A 16408-nucleotide genomic window follows, 5' to 3' on the forward strand; every position below is an offset into this window, starting at 1 on the left:
AATTTTGACTAGATGATAGAGCTCGGAGATCTCCACGTAAACTTCCTACGTCGTTAAAGAAAGGAGAAAGGAAATGGGCTCCTCCAAAGTTTCTGCCTCATAAATACGACGTGAAACTACAAAATGAAGATAAGGTGTGTTAGCACTATGTGTGAAGCCTCTTATATCTGGTGGATTTATAAAAAAAAAATATCATGGGGTTGGTTTTGTTTTTTTTTCTCTGTTACAAGTTTATTTATTTGAATGACAGAGTCAGAGAGAAAGATTTTTTATTTGCTGGTTCATTCCCCAAATGACCACAGTAGCCAGAGCTGGACCAGTCTGAAGCCAGGAACTTCGTCTGGGTCTGCCACATGGGCACAGGGGCCTGAGCACTTGGGTCATCTTCTGCCGCTTTTCCAGACACATTAACAGGGAGATGAATCACAGTTGGAGCCACTGGAGCTGGCACCCATTAAGGGATGCCAGTGCTGTAGGCGGTCACCAGGCCACAGTGGTTGAGCCCCTCGGGGTTGTTTTTCTTACAGAGAAATGTCAGTATCTTTGGACAGATTGTTTTTCTAGTCTCTGGTTTTGGTAGTTAGGTCTTACGGTTGTATTTTTTCTTTACTAAGTGGTAACATTATGGAGAACTTGAGCTTGCCCAAGTGCCTGCAGTAGCCCGGCGCTCCGTCTGGCAGTAGCCTGGGACTGGACACTTTCCCACCGTGTTTGGAGGGCTGGCGCTCCGGTATGGGATGTCAGTTCCCCAGGTGGTGTCAACTGCTGCTTAAAGTGTCTAACAAGGGTAATCACTGATTCAGGGATATCTGCTCTTCCTTCCTTCTTCCTGTACTCCCCATTCTTACCTTTCTCTCCCTTCCTTCCTCTCTCTCTTTTTTTTTTAATATTTATTTTTATGGGAAAGGCAGATTTACAGAGCGGAGATACAGAGAGAAAGGTGTTCCATCTACTGAGTCGTTCCCCAAATGCCTGTAATGGCTTGAGCTGAGCTGATAACTCTTGGACCTTCGTCCAGGTCTCCCATGCAGGTGCAGGGTCCCAAAGCTTTGGGCCATCCACTACTGCTTTCCCAAGCTCCAAGCAGGGAGCTGGATGGGAAGTGAAGCGACTGGGACATGAACCGCGGTCTGTATGTGATCCTGGCGCTTGGAGTTGGAGGATTAGCAAGTTGAGTTATCACATCAGGCCCGGGGATATATTTATTTTTCGGGCATATTGCTTAGGAATAGATCTGTTCTTAAAATATATATATATTTTTTGGTTTGCTTTGAAGGCAGAATGATAGAGGAAAAGAAGGAAAGATGGCATCTGTCCCCTGGATCACTCCCCAAACACCTGTTCTGGTGAAGGCTGGCCCAGGGTGCATCCAACAGCTTAGAGCTCCATCCGGGGGACGGGAGCTCATGCACTTGGCCGTCATCTACTGCCTCCCAGGATGCATTAGCAGGACGCAGCAGCTTAACCCCTTGTGTGACAGGGATAGCTTTCTTTCTAATTTGCCGCCTTTATTTTTAGAATCGTGATTTTTTTTTTTTCTGGAGGAATGTAAATTTTTTCTATTTGCAATGTTTCCTTCTTTTTCTTCCGGTGGTGAATTATTTATGTGTATGTTCACTTAGATCATCAGCAATGTGCCAGCTGAAAGCTTGATTCGTACAGAGCGCCCACCAAATAAGGAGATACTCCGATACTTCATACGGCATAATGCGTTACGGGCTGGTACTGGTGAAAATGCACCTTGGGTTGTAGAAGACGAATTGGTGAAGAAATATTCTCTGCCTAGCAAATTCAGTGACTTTTTACTTGATCCATATAAGGTAAGAATACAATTAAGTTTTTAATAGTATGAAAAAGCACTGTGAAATGAATGTTTTCTTTAGCAGTTCTGTAAGCATTAATAGCAGATTTTGAGCTCTTTTTCATCTTAGTTGAAAGAGAGACAGAGATACCGGTTTTTCTAGCTGCTGGCTCACTCTGCCGATGCCTGCAGTGTTTGGAACTGACCAGGTTGAAACCCACAGTCTGAAACTCAGTACAGCTCTGTCCTGAGAGCAGCAGGTGCCCTAAGTCCTGAGCCATTACTGCTGCCTCCCCGGTGTGTGTCTGTTACCAGGAAACTGGAGCAGAATTGGTGTTGGGACTTGAACTTAGACATTCCAGTGGAGAATATCAGCATCCCAAGTAGCATTTTAACCATTGTGTCAAAAGAGGAATGTCAAAATTTGCAGATCTAACTAATTAATACAGATTGTGCTGGGCAGGCTTGTGGGTTTGGCAGGAGAGGCCACATTGAATACTTTACCTAATATTTTACTTTGCACTATTAAGTCAAAGTGCACTCTCACACTTGTTAGGCTTCAAACGTTTTTGGAAAGAGGGATAGTACACATACAAGGTGCACTTTGCGGGCCAGTTTGCAAAGATGAAAGCTGTGTTAGGCAGGATAATCAGATCCATGGCAACCTTAAACCTGGAATATGTATTTGTGTGACAGTATAGTAGAAAGCTGGCATTTCTCTCTTGCATGCTTTTCCCCTGTAATTATCACATTTGTTTTTCAGAACATATTCATGATGTTGTAGTATCAGTCATACTTTACAGAAGGGGAATCTGAAGTCTAGTCTAATGGGAATCAACAGAAAGTGATGACAAAAGCCAAGGCATTGGCTTAGCGTTGCTCTGTTTCTAATTTCCTTTTTTCCTATTTCCTTCGAATGTTTGGGTTTTAATTTGTTCATCTGAAAGGTAGACCGACAAGATGTGGGTGGAGGAAGATCTTCCATCGTCAGGTTTACTCCTGGAATTCCCGAAACGGCCATAGCTAGGTCAGGTCGAAGCTGGGAACTCTTATCTGGTCTGCCATGTGGGTGGCAGGGACCCAAATCCTTGAGCTGTCACCTGCTGCCTCTTAGGATGCTGCATTAGCAGGAAGCTAGGCTGGAAACAGAGTGGCTGGGCTGCAGCCAGGCATGTCACAGGGCACATGAGCATCTCATGCAGAGGTGTGACCACTTGGTCACATGCCCATTGTGGATAAGTGATTTTTCTCTTTTTAACTGTGAGCTATCTCCTGCCTTTTAGTAATTCAAAGTGTTATGAGTGAAATATTTTTCAGGTTTATTAAGACAGCTGAGAAACACTTTGTAGGAGGCAGAGGTTAGAATTCTAGTAACTTAATTTTGGAAAGTCAATTTCTAAAGACATCACCTACTCAAAATTCCTAGTAAGGCTTTAAGTTATTACATGTAGTTTGGCTGTACTTCAGCTTGGGCAGTGCGAGCTTGCTTAGACAAAACTGTGATAAGCAGGCGAAGCTTCTCAGATTAGTTGACTCATGGAAAATAGCAGTTCACAGGTGCAAAGTTTGAACAGTGATTTCTGTAAGTTAACAGTAAATACTGTTAGTTCACTGATGATCTCCTGTGCTTTGCATCCAAGTTTGTGTTCCCTTTTTATAAAATGAATTATCTTGAGGATTTTTGACACCTCAGCTTGAGAAGGACATAACCCAGAAGAATCAGATGGTCACGAGACAGTCCTTTGGGTCCTTCCCGTGTTTAAAGGAAGCTTAATGTAATGTGTTAAGGATTCAGGTTAGTCATGTCATCTGCCCATCCATCCCAAAGGCGTGGGTGTTGTCTCTTCAGAGTCTTCTCTGATGTATATTAGGCTGTAGTGTTCTATATGTTAAATATGTGGACTGTGGAGAGAGGTGAGGCTCGGTGGCTGGAACCAGGTTGTGAGTGATAGTTTTAGGAAGGGAGTCAGTTGAGGGAGGCTGGAGAAGCAGGTGGTATGGGAGAGGGAAGATTGCTTAGAGGAATGTTGGAGTTTTGCCTGAGTAGGGCCTGGTATGATGTGTGGTGGGTCCATTTGTATTCTTTAGGCTTATCTGTGGTGGAGGTATATTCAGGTGGCAGGGCCAGGTAACAACTCTTGCTCTGCTCCCCTTCCGTGTGCTTGGACAGTCACGGGCATTTTTCCTTTGTGACAGTCAGAAAGGGCCTTAGCTAGTGCCCATGTCTCCCTCCTCCCCCATGGGGTCTTGTTGATAGCTTGTGCTGAGAAGGGTGTGGGGGAGACCCTTCGTGCATACGTGGTTTTATGCTTTTTCAGATCCCCCTGAGTCCAGCCATGCTGGTTCCCTTTTGGCTGTGACTGCCTAGCATGCCCCGGGCTGAGATGATCCAGTTCCTGGAGGAGTGCTCACGCTGGGAGCTGGCCTATTGGGAGGGGGTTGGGTGAGTTCTTTTCTTTCCTTTCCTTTTTTTTAGATATTTTATTTTTATTAGAAAGTTGGATATACAGAGAGGAAGATCTTCCCAAGTGGCTGCAATGACCTGATCTGTGCCATTCCAAAGCTAGGAGCCCAGATCCTCCTCCGGGTCTCCTACTCAGGTGCAGGGTCCCAATACTTTGATCTGTCTGTGACTGCTTTCCCAGGCCACAAGCAGGGAGCTGGATGGAAAGTGGGGCTGCTAGAATTAGAACTGGTGCCCATATGGGAACCTTGGGCTTGCAAGGCGAGGACTTTAGCCACTGGACTACTGTGCTGGGCCCTTTTTCTTTCCTTTTCAAGAACACAATTAAATGGTGTGGCTTCACAACACACCTCATAGATAAAAATGGGCCGTAGAATCTTTGTGGCTGAGATAGCTGCCTCTTTCGTATATTTTTTCTTTATGATACTATGACTCTAAGTAGAAGTTCAAGAAATTTAAAAAAACACCTTTGAGTCGTTTTTAAGGATAGAAATTGTTAGTAAGTTGGAAAGTATCCCACTTGGGATAGATTCTATTAAAGGATAACCAAAGATGCTACATGCGAAACTTCATCTCACACACTAGTCTTCTTTTTCTTGATGAATTTCATCTTAGGTAGCTCTACATCTACATATTGATATAAACAGTACTCAGATGGTGCTCCAGGACCAGCCAAGAGGACAGTGTATCAAGGTGCTAGATCCGCTTCTGTTATTATCAGCAGAATGGAATCCAAAGCAGTTTTCTTTGCTTATGTGGTTTGGCATTCTAAAATATAGTTCTGGAGAGCTAGAACTGGGGGATCCTCCCCCCAGTCGTGGATGCAATTGACATTTGTGCAGCTGTAAAAATGCCTTCGTGGTAGCCCATCCTGAGGATAAATGGTGAGCAAAACACCCAGTTTTAACCAGGCAGTGAAAATATCCTACAGAACAATAATCTTGATCTATAATTGCCTATGCTCCTGTGAGTTTTCTGTTGATCGTATCTTTCATGTTTCAGTCTTACTCTGTATGGCAGTGCAGTTACCACTACTGCATGCCAGTGTAGATGCTCTTCTGTGTGTGCTTTCACCTCAGCTCTTCCCTGTAGCCTTTCTAGGGGGGCTCATGATTGCATATTATTTGATCACTTGCTGTTTTGTGGCTTCCAACTCTGCCCACGGCCTGCTGACTTTCTGTTGTTCCTTAGAAGTTTGTCTGCATCTCAGTAACTCTGCAGCGTTTCGCACTCTGGTGGTAGAAATCGGGCATCCTCAAGATTACCTCTCTTGCCTTCCATGATCAGAAGCAAAAGATTTTCTGTTGATTGACAATTTAATTTAGTTTCCATTTCTTCATAATTCTTTAAAGCACTAGAGATAGTATTTTATTTTTGTCTTTTAAAAATACACATTTAAACAGAAGCATATTGGCAAATGGACTAACACCTGTACAATGATTCTGTATGATGACATTGAGGCGGGAAGGTTTGAGGAGCCGTAAGTGGGGTGTCTAGGAGACTGGGAGTGACGAGAGGAGATCTCTTTGTGGGAACTGGGCTGAGTCAGGCGCCAGAAGTTTGCAAGAAAATGAGGGGTGAGATTGGGGAAAGTGCAGTGAAACTTCAGGCCTTGGTGAATATGGAAGGATCGTGGAGCAGGAACACTGGAGCGAGAGAACAGGGGGCTGTCCAAAGAGAATTACACAAAATGAGTGGGATAGCTTAGAGAGCTTCTGGTGCCTGGGTTCATGCAGGTGGGTTGCTGATGGGAAGGAGCAGGGGACCACCAGGGTCAGGAGGCCTCCCCTTCTGGGAGCAGTGATGATGCTGTTCCTATACTTCTGGTCATTCAGTGAGGAAATCTACCCATGGCTACTTAGAAGCTGATTTATTTTTATTGAGAAGGCAGATTTGCAAAGAGAAGAAGAGACAAAGATCTTCCTTCCACAGTGGCTGGAGCTGAGTCTCCTTGGGGTCTCCCATGTAGATGCAGGGTCCCAAGGCTTTGGGCATTCCTTCTCTGCTTTCCCAGACCACAGGCAGGGAGCTGGATGGGAAGTGGAGCAGCTGAGAGATGAACCAGAGCCCATATGGGGTTCCAGCGTTTGAAGGGAGAGATTAGGCAATTGAACCATCTCATCAGGCCCCATTTAGACTAGTGTATACATACAAAGAACTAGACACATAGTACAATGTATAACATCCCTAGTAGGGAGAGAATTTTCCATCCATAAGACAGAAACGTTAGTAACACATCTTTGCTTTTTCAGGGTCATGGATTTGTAGCTTTTACTGGACTTTCTGGGAAAGAGGGCTTATATATTGCTGCTTTAAATCACCTTTTCTTAAAAAAAAAAAAATAATTCTGCTTCTGATCTTAAATTCTAGTATATGACTCTCAACCCTTCGGCTAAGAGGAAGAACGCTGGATCCCCAGACAGGAAGCCTTCAAAGAAGTCCAAGACAGACAGCTCTTCGCTCACTTCCCCACTCAATCCCAAGCTGTGGTGTCATGTGCATTTGAAGAAGTCTTTGAATGGCTCTCCACTCAAAGTCAAGAACTCGAAAAATTCCAAGTCTCCAGAAGAACATCTGGAGGAGGTAATGAAGATGATGTCCCCCAACAAGCTGAATGCTAATTTCCACATTCCTAAGAAAGGGCCGCCTGCCAAGAAACAAGGCAAGCTTGGCGACAAACCTTTGAAGGGCAAGGGCAGAAGCAAAGGCATCCTCAATGGACAGAAATCCACAGGAAATGCCAGATCCCCCAAAAAGGGCTTGAAGACTCCCAAAACCAAGATGAAACAGATGACATTGTTGGATATGGCCAAAGGCACCCAGAAGATGACACGAGCCCCCAGAAATTCCGGGGGCGCACCTAGATCCTCTAGTAAACCACATAAGCATCTGCCTCCTGCCGCCCTTCACCTCATTGCCTACTACAAAGAAAACAAAGACAGGGAGGACAAGAAGAGCGCCCTGTCCTGTGTCATCTCCAAGACAGCCCGGCTCCTGTCGAGCGAAGACAGGGCTCGCCTGCCTGAGGAGCTGCGAGGCATCGTTCAGAAACGCTACGAGCTTCTGGAGCACAAGAAGAGGTGGGCCTCCATGTCTGAGGAGCAGCGGAAGGAATATTTGAAAAAGAAACGAGAGGAGCTGAAAGAAAGGTTGAAGGAAAAAGCCAAAGAGCGGAGGGAGAAAGAAATGCTGGAGAAGCTGGAGAAGCAGAAGCGATATGAGGACCAGGAGCTGACTGGCAAGAGCCTTCCGGCCTTCCGATTGGTGGACACCCCGGAAGGCCTGCCCAACACGCTTTTCGGGGACGTGGCCCTGGTTGTGGAGTTCCTGAGTTGTTACTCTGGTCTGCTCCTGCCTGACGCTCAGTACCCTATCACTGCCGTGTCCCTTATGGAAGCTCTGAGCGCCGACAAGGGCGGCTTTCTGTACCTCAACAGGGTGTTGGTCATCCTTCTGCAGACCTTGCTGCAGGACGAGATCGCCGAGGACTATGGGGAGCTGGGCATGAAGCTGTCGGAGATCCCGCTGACGCTGCATTCCGTGTCTGAGCTGGTGCGGCTCTGCCTGCGCCGGTCCGACGTCCAAGAGGAGAGTGAGGGCTCTGACGGAGATGACAACAAGGACTCGGCCCAGTTCGAGGACAATGAGGTGCAGGACGAGTTCCTGGAGAAGCTGGAGACCTCGGAGTTTTTTGAGCTGACGTCTGAAGAGAAGCTGCAGATCCTGACGGCGCTGTGTCACCGCATCCTCATGACGTACTCGGTGCAGGAGCACATGGAGACGAGGCAGCAGATGTCTGCAGAGCTGTGGAAGGAGCGGCTCGCCGTGCTCAAGGAGGAGAACGACAAGAAGAGAGCCGAGAAGCAGAAACGCAAGGAAATGGAAGCCAAAAATAAAGAAAATGGGAAAGACGAAAATGGGCTGAGCAAAACCGAGAGGAAAAAAGAAGTTGTGAAGTTTGAGCCCCAGGTAGACCTGGAAGCTGAGGACATGATCAGCGCTGTGAAGAGCAGAAGGCTGCTTGCCTTGCAGGCCAAGAAGGAGCGGGAGATCCAGGAACGAGAACTGAAAGGTTCGTAGTAGTTTTGGGGGGCAGCGCAGGCAGACTGCTTGGAGGAGGGGAATGGCCTGAGTGAATGGTAGGGTCTCTGGTGGAGCTGGTTACTTCTTTCTGCGTAATAAGCCAGCATTCCTAGGTGTGTCTTGTTTTAATAGGTATATTCAACCTGGCATTCAGCAACTAGTGATAATTTCATGTGATACTGGCATCCTTTTGGGCTCAATAGAGGACCTGATCCACTGGTGGGCATAGTGGAAGTGACACAGGGAGTGACCTGGCACATGATGCCTGACTGAACTGTATTCCTTGGACGAGTTAACCTATCCATGCCTCACGCACTTTGTGAGATTGTTATGGCAACTGAATGACTAGTTATTAAAGACCTAAGCTCAGACCAGTTCAGAATAGTACCCTCCTTTGATAGTATTCTAAAAACTTAAACATTTTGAGCCTTTATGGCAAAGTCAAATTTGAATATTTTCAAAAAGAACTTATTTTGAAATTCATACCATAAATTTTTTATAAAAATTTATCTGAAAGGCAGAGTTACAGAGAGAGAGAGAGCTCTTCTATCCACTGATACAAAGAGCTGAGCCAGGAGCCAGGAGCTTCTTCTGGGTCTCCCACATGGGTGCGGGGGACCCGCAGACTTGAGCCATCCTCGCCACTTTCCCAGGTCATAAGCAGGGACCTAGATTGAAAGTGGAGCAGCCAGTTCAGGAACCAGTGCCCGTATGGAATGCCTGTTCTGCACTCATAGGATTAGCCTGTTGAGCCACTGTGCTGACCCCTTCTCTCTGTGTTTGAAATTTGCTTATTCATTTGGGAGGCAGAACAGCAAAGTGAGAGGAGGAGAGAGATCTTCCATCTGTTGGTTTACTACAACGGCTGCCAAAAACTGTGGCTGGGCCAGAGCAGAGCCAGGAGCTTCTTCTAGGTCTCCCATGTGGGCGCAGGGACCCCATGCACTTGGGCCATTCTCTGTTGCTTTCCCAGACCATTAGCAGAAAGCAGGGTTGAAAATGGAGCAGCCAGGACTCAAATTGGCTCCCGTATGGGGTGTTGGTGCTGCAGGTGTGGTTGAAGCTCTGGCCCTTCTCAGTTGTTCTCTTTGTGACATCAAAGCTGTTCAGCTGAATAGCTGTCCAGTTCCTCAGAACTGAAATACGGCTAATTATGAAATCACTGTTTTATTCATCACCATGTTTTTGGACATCCTTTGATTTTATCTGTTACTGTCATTTGTGAATTGTTAGGAAATTTCTTTGAGATTATTTAAAATATTTAAGTAGGAAGCTAAAATTTGGAGAGACAAAATTTTGCCTTGAGTGGACAGGTGAGACTTCCCCCAGACCGAAGGTGGAGGCCAGGGAGACTGCTGTGTCGTGTGTCATTTGTCACAGCAGACCCTTTTCAAGTGGCATCCGTAAGGAGGGGACAAATTAATTTTTTGTTTTCCTTGACAGAAAAACTAGAAAGGGAAGCAGAAGAAGAACGGATACGGAAGCACAAAGCAGCTGCCGAGAAAGCTTTCCAGGAGGGCATTGCCAAAGCAAAGCTGGTCATGCGCAGGACTCCCATTGGTACAGATCGGAACCACAATCGGTATGTTCTGCATGTCACCTCTCCTGGGGATTAGGTAGTTGTAAGTGATGAAACTGTGTGTAGTGCTAAAATAAAGTCTTGCTGCTCGGCTTCTCAGTTTGGGGACACTAGTGTTGATCACACGTTTATTGGATATTAATTGTAGTGAATGCTAGGGTAGTAAATGACAACCTTTGAAGATGCCACACATACGAAGCTGAGGTTATGGTAATAGGGGCAACACTAATTGGAGGTTTAAGTACAAGTCCTGTCTCCCTAGTTCCAGCTTCCTGCCAGTTCTCTCTCTGGAGAGAGCAGGTGATGGCCACCCATGTGGGAGACCTGGGTAGACATTCCCACTCCTGGCTTTGGCTTTGGTCCACTCCAAGCTATTGTGGGCTTTTGGGGAATAAACTCCTAGATGGGCGATCTCTGTCTATTTTTCAAATAAACATATAATGTCCAAATAGAAATCTTTAATACTGTCCATTTAGTTTAAAGGCATACATTGTGTGGTACCCAAAGGCAGTGCTGTACTGCTGTTGTATGCTTTGTTGTGTCTTGTGGTTGTGATGCTCTGTGGCACTCTACAGTCCTAGTCTGGTGCTGCTTTAATTTGTGACTGTGGTTTGTAGGTACTGGCTCTTCTCAGATGAGGTTCCGGGATTGTTCATTGAAAAGGGCTGGGTGCATGACAGCATTGACTACCGATTCAGCCATCACCGCAAGGATCACCCAGACTCCGCTGAAGAGGATTACTGTCCCCGCAGTAAGTGTGTCCACCACAGGTGCTCCCTTATTTGATAAGGTTATGTCTCAACCCAAGCACAGGTGAGAACAGGAGTTGAAGGTCACCTTCCACACAGTACATTGTGAAGTGTCGCATTTACTGGGCTGCCACAGCCTCATTGCTCCGAGGCAGCTGCCTGGAGCTGTGAAAGCATACCACCCAGCATGTCACCTGCCAGGGGAAGGTCCAGATACTCAGCATAGCTATGACCACACAGGTCACATTCCACCTTCACAGTGTTGGGAAGTTGTTCAGTGGAACCTGGGGCAATAAGGTGCTGCCGGCAATTATCCTACCGGCTCAGAGAGCTAGTGTTAGGGACTGCCTTCCCTCTCTCCTCTGTCATTTGCAAAATTTCTTTTAAAGATTTTTGTTGCTTTGAAAGACAGTCATGCAGAGACTGGGCAGTCTTAGTTACCTTCTTAGCTGGATGGGTGGGTATGAGATGGTGGGTATGACAGTTTGGGCCAGCTCACTCTTTGTTGTGGCAGCTGTCTGGGTGTCACAGAATGTCTGGAAGCCTCCCTGCTCAGACTCCCCCCGACCCCTGCTCAGGTGCCAGTGAGGAAAGCAGACCTGACACCACATAGTGCCACGGTCTCCAGGGCAATCAACACATTTCCTTTCAGCTCTTTGAGTAGCTAAATCGAAGTACCTCTTAAATCATTGTTTGATAGATGTCCTTTTTAAAATTGGTTTATTTGAAAGATAGAGTGACAGTAAAAAGAAGCAGAAAGACCTTCCATCCTCTAGCTTCAACAATAGCTTCCTATTTTGGCTTCAACAGTCAGTGCTGGCAGTGGACCAGGAAGAACACACTACCTGAGCTTCCCGTGTGAGTGGCAGGCACCATGCACACTTGACCTGCTGCTGCTTTCCCAGGCACATCAGCGGGGAGCTGGATTGAAAGTGGGGCAGGTGGGATTGGAGCCAAAGCTACAAAGTGGCAGTTTGTCTGGCTACACTACAATGCCAGCCACTACTGCTTTTTTTTTTTTTTTTTTTTAAGGTTTTTTATTTTATAGAATTTTCTAACCCAAACTTCAAACTCACAAAGTTGTTAATAAGAAAGTTTATTTTTTAATGTAGTTAGAGCCTGTTTTTCATGTTTAATTACATATGCTAAACATAGTTTGTGTCACATCATAGAAAAATCTAGTTTGGTAGACTTTGACAATAACCCAGCTGAGGGCAGGATGAGGATACTAACTGTAGAGTCAGGATCGTCAGGCTGGGGAGATTACTGGGATCCTAAGGGACTTGGATTTGTAGATTTCAACAGTCTAGTGGTATTCCTTGGAAGCCAGCTCTTTCTAGCTTGAGCCCTTTAAGAACACGTTTTCAAGTATCTGCTTCTAGAGCATTCTTGTGGATATTGTTGTTTCATGATTTTACTTCCAGAATGGCAGTATTTTTGTAGTTATGTACTTAGTGCAGCTAAATGAGATTCTGCGTTAGTATTGCAGGTTTAGGAGGAAGGGAAGGAGAGCCACTTGTTATGTTAAGACATCAACTTTTTTTTTTTTTTTAAGATTTATGAATTTTTATTACAAAGTCAGATATACAGAGAGGAGCAGAGACAGAGAGGAAGATCTTCCGTCCGATGATTCACTCCCCATGTGAGCGCAACGGCCAATGCTATGCCGATCCAAAGCCAGGAGCCAGGAACTTCTTCCAGGTCTCCCACACGGGTGCAGGGTCCTAAGGCTTTGGGCCGTCGTCGACTGCTTTCCCAGGCCACAAGCAGGGAGCTGGATGGGAAGTGGAGCTGCTGGGATTAGAACCGGCGCCCATATGGTATCCCAGCACATTCAAGGCGAGGACTTCAGCCTCTAGTCCACCGTGCCAGGCCGCAGGCCTCAACTCTTTGCATGCCCTGTGGTGGGCTTGAGACATAGCTATACGGGGACCTGTGTCATAGTGTAGCCACGTAACAGATAATGCAGACATCCCATATAGGCTGTGTCTCAGCTGTTTCATTTCTGGTCCAACTCCCTACTAATGACCTGGAAAGAACAGTGTGGGAAAAAAAAGCCCAAGTGTTTGGATTCCTACCACTCACATGGGAAACCTGAATGAAGCTTCTGGCTGCTAGCTTCAGTCTGACCCAGTGTTGGCTGCTATAGCCATCTGGGGAGTGACCCAGTGGATGGACAGTCTTGTCTCTTGTGCTCTTTGTAGCTCCGGCTTTTAAGTAAATAAATAAATCTTTTAAAAAGTATCTGTATGAATGTTGTGGATTACAAAAATGTTAATGTGTCCTTTGCTGTTGGCTTGGGAGTATGAGTCCTTGTCAAATGGTGTAGTTGTCTCTGTAGGTGGCACCTTTCCTCAGAGCAGTGCTAGCAGTCTTCATTTGCTTTGGTAGAAAGCTGTCGTTCCCGTTCTGAGTTATTTTGCCATTGAAATGTTGGATTCCACAGTTCTTCAGCTGTGCCTGCACAGGGCGAGTAGTCAGTGCTCTCGGATTTGCTGTGGTGTTATACGTTCACAGATCCTGAGCTGCAGATATCATGGCAGAAATGCACTTAATGTGCCCCGTTAGTGACGTGGGGGAGTAGAGACTGTGTGGCCTGGCCAGCTTTGAGCTGCACTGCTGCCTGGTGTGCAGAGCATGCCCAGGAAAAGTGCAGGAGTCGAAGTGTGCTTTCTGCTGGATGCATATTGCTTTCACACCTTTGCAGAGTCAGAAATCTGAGGTTGAACCATCCTCAGCCAGAAACCATTTGCATCTTAGATAATGTGCTGTGTCTAGGTTTAGAACTAAAAATTGAGTATTTCTTTCATCAGGCCTGTTGTATACTTTTTTTTTTTTAAGGTAAGAAAGCAAACTTGGGCAAAAATGCCGGTTTGAACACCCATGGACCAGCAATAGAAATTGCTGTGGAGACCACCATCCCCAAGCAAGGACAGAACTTATGGTAATGTGAGCGTTCTGGCTGCTACTTTTCCTTTGAAACCTCAAGGAGATGTTTACAGTAGTGACAAGTGATAAGAAGGTGTCTGTTGGAACTTGGTGTCGTAGATGACAGATTTTACGAAACAGTAAAAAGTGCTCTTGAATCTAGGAATGAAAAAACTCAGCATTTTCCTTAATTAAATTAAAATTTGTGCCTTCAGTGACTGAATTATTTCTTGTTTGCAGTTCTGTAATACATAGATTGAGTTAGGATACATTGATACAACTTGCATATATTTAAGAGTTGAAATATAGCTACTCCTCGGTGCGGAGGGTTGCAGGAATTTGGGAGGGTTCCTTCCGGCTGTGGCTGCATTCACTACTGTGACTGTGACGGCCTTTGGTGGAACGGGCTTTGCTCTTTGGGATTTGAATGTAGATTTATATTTTGAAAGTGTGTGACTACATGTTTATAGCAACTTTACGTAAAAGTTTTCTCCTGTTGATGGAAACAGTAAGTTACTATACTTGTGGAGATCAGCCCTGTTTGGAATTCCGTTCTAAACCCTCGGACCAGTCCTAGATCTCTTCCTTCCTTTCTGGGTGTTTCTCCCAGGTGACTATGTCTGTGTTGCCTCTGCAGGTTTTTGTGTGATAGTCAGAAGGAGCTGGACGAGTTACTGAACTGCCTTCATCCTCAGGGAATCAGAGAAAGTCAGCTGAAGGAGAGGCTGGAGAAGAGGTACGGGTGTCCTCTGCCCAGCGCTTCCTATCCTTGAGGCAGATGGTTTGAGGGGTTTTGTTTCTGGTTTTCACTTATCCTTCGAAGGTAGTAAAACAAAGTATGTTATGCTTCCGTGTGATCGCTCGGCTTTTTCTGGGCATGTCATGCTTGGAAAAGACACTCCACCACATCTGATCAGGTGGCAAGAGCATAGGTGGAGTGATGCAAGTGTGACCAGGCTGTTGTCATCAGGCAGTCCTGGGGACACACCGACAATGCCCTCAGTTGGTGGGTGGGTTCACAGGGCATATCTAAGCAGCTGCAGAGGGGGTGACGTGGGGGAGAGCCTTGAACACATGATGTAAGGAGCCGCACCCCAAGCGCACATCGTGATTGCACGTAGACCAGTGCCTAGAAACAAAGTGGATGAGGGCTTGGTAGGGGCTGGGCAAGAGGGACGCACTGGGAGTGACAGGTGCTGAGAGCTGTTAGCCCTGTTGGGGTCATGGGAACGTTTTGGAATTGTGATGATTTCACAGCATGAAAACAAATGAAATGTATGCTTTAAAATGATGAGTTTTGCATTAAATGAATTATATCTTGTTTTAAAAAACAAACTTGTTCTATCTATCAAATAGTATTGACTCCATCTACATTGATAGTATCTTTTCTGTTTAATCAACGTTTCTGTCAAAGCCAAGATTTTGGCTGCAGGGCTCTTCTGAACACATAATTGTTTTCATGGCTGAATTTAGGTTCCAAGAGAGAAAGGAAACACCCTTTAGGACAGACTGCAATAGTGCTGACTCGGGAGCCATAGCAGGCACGTCACTGGTGTGATTCAGACTTGAAGAACGCACGTGCAAGAATGACTTTACCTGCCCCACCTCTTGTAGGTACCAGGACATTATTCACTCTATTCATCTGGCTCGGAAACCGAATCTCGGACTGAAATCCTGTGATGGCAACCAGGAGCTCTTAAATTTTCTCAGGAGTGATCTCATTGAAGTTGCAACAAGGTTACAGAAAGGAGGACTTGGCTATGTGGAGGAAACATCCGAGTTTGAAGCCCGGGTAAGAATAGGAGAGGGTGCTGTTTGGGAGCTGCCACTGCTGGAGGCTCAATTTGGAGTGGGGTCGGATTGTTTCCTGGTGACCGTGGAAATCATGTTTGGGTTTTGTGGAAAGGCATGTATGGAACAAGCAGCCTTCCGTGTGTATGTTTTGCATCATCTTCTCTTGGTATCTAGGAAACATAAGAGTTGGTGTAGAATCTTTGTTCAAGATGAGCTTTTCAGTTAAGTTGAATGGGAAGCTGGTTGTTGCTGTAAGTGTGTTAACAGTATTCGGTGCGTCTGGCCCTGTGGGGTCTGCGCTTTGGCCTGGGTGCTGCACCTGTATGTCCCCCACACCACCAGCACAGGAGAGTCAGCTGATGCTGGCGCCTCGTGCTTTAAGAGAGCCCGTTTACTGCACAGATAGACCCCTGGGCAGTGTTGCAGAGACCCACACTGGACACATTTAGAGACTGGAGAGAAGGCCGGAGAACACTGCCCATCAGTTACCCTCCTAAAGAGTTATTTACTGCTTGGAAAGCTTAAAGTCTGCATCATCCCACACTGTAACATTTATGTCTTTTCATATTAATAATATTAGTCTATATCTATGGGTTCTGCATCCATGATTAGGCCAACTTTAGATTTAAAAAAATTTTGTAGGAAAACCAGCCAGTACTGAAGATGGACAGAATTTTTCTGTGGTGCCGATTCCCTGAACAGTGCACTGTGACGGCTGTTCACACACATCCACACTGTGCACGTGTTAGAAGTCGGCTAGAGGTGATTTCAGTGTTGGCGAGGAGGTGCGTGGGTTTTATGGAAGGGATGTTAGCACCCACAGATATTAGTGTCTGAGACCTGGGCCAGTTGCCTTGTGGACACTGAGGGGCCACGGCGTTCATTGTGGTCTATGTGTTCTCAGAGTTGGTGTGGTCTTTGTGACGTTATGTCCCCCATTTCCCTTAGTTTATAAATGTATTCAATACATTTATACATATATATATACATACACGCATATATATTCTATG

General features: G+C 45.9%; 1 protein-coding gene across 3 annotated transcripts in view; it reads left to right on the forward strand.

The window, feature by feature from the left end:
- Positions 1 to 16408, forward strand: part of LOC121151442 (tyrosine-protein kinase BAZ1B) — a 49733-nt gene that overhangs the window by 19978 nt on the left and 13347 nt on the right. For all 3 annotated transcript variants that reach the window (XM_040972813.1, XM_040972814.1, XM_040972815.1), the window contains 8 exons: positions 13 to 134; positions 1623 to 1820; positions 6636 to 8337; positions 9792 to 9930; positions 10545 to 10678; positions 13518 to 13620; positions 14242 to 14340; positions 15219 to 15396. In XM_040972813.1, the coding sequence (XP_040828747.1) occupies positions 13 to 134; positions 1623 to 1820; positions 6636 to 8337; positions 9792 to 9930; positions 10545 to 10678; positions 13518 to 13620; positions 14242 to 14340; positions 15219 to 15396 (2675 nt within the window). The remainder of the gene's footprint in view (positions 1 to 12; positions 135 to 1622; positions 1821 to 6635; positions 8338 to 9791; positions 9931 to 10544; positions 10679 to 13517; positions 13621 to 14241; positions 14341 to 15218; positions 15397 to 16408) is intronic.

This window comes from Ochotona curzoniae, unplaced genomic scaffold, assembly GCF_017591425.1.
Source record: "Ochotona curzoniae isolate NIBS_2020 unplaced genomic scaffold, NIBS_Ocur_1.0 contig_2321, whole genome shotgun sequence".
Lineage (NCBI taxonomy): Eukaryota > Metazoa > Chordata > Mammalia > Lagomorpha > Ochotonidae > Ochotona > Ochotona curzoniae.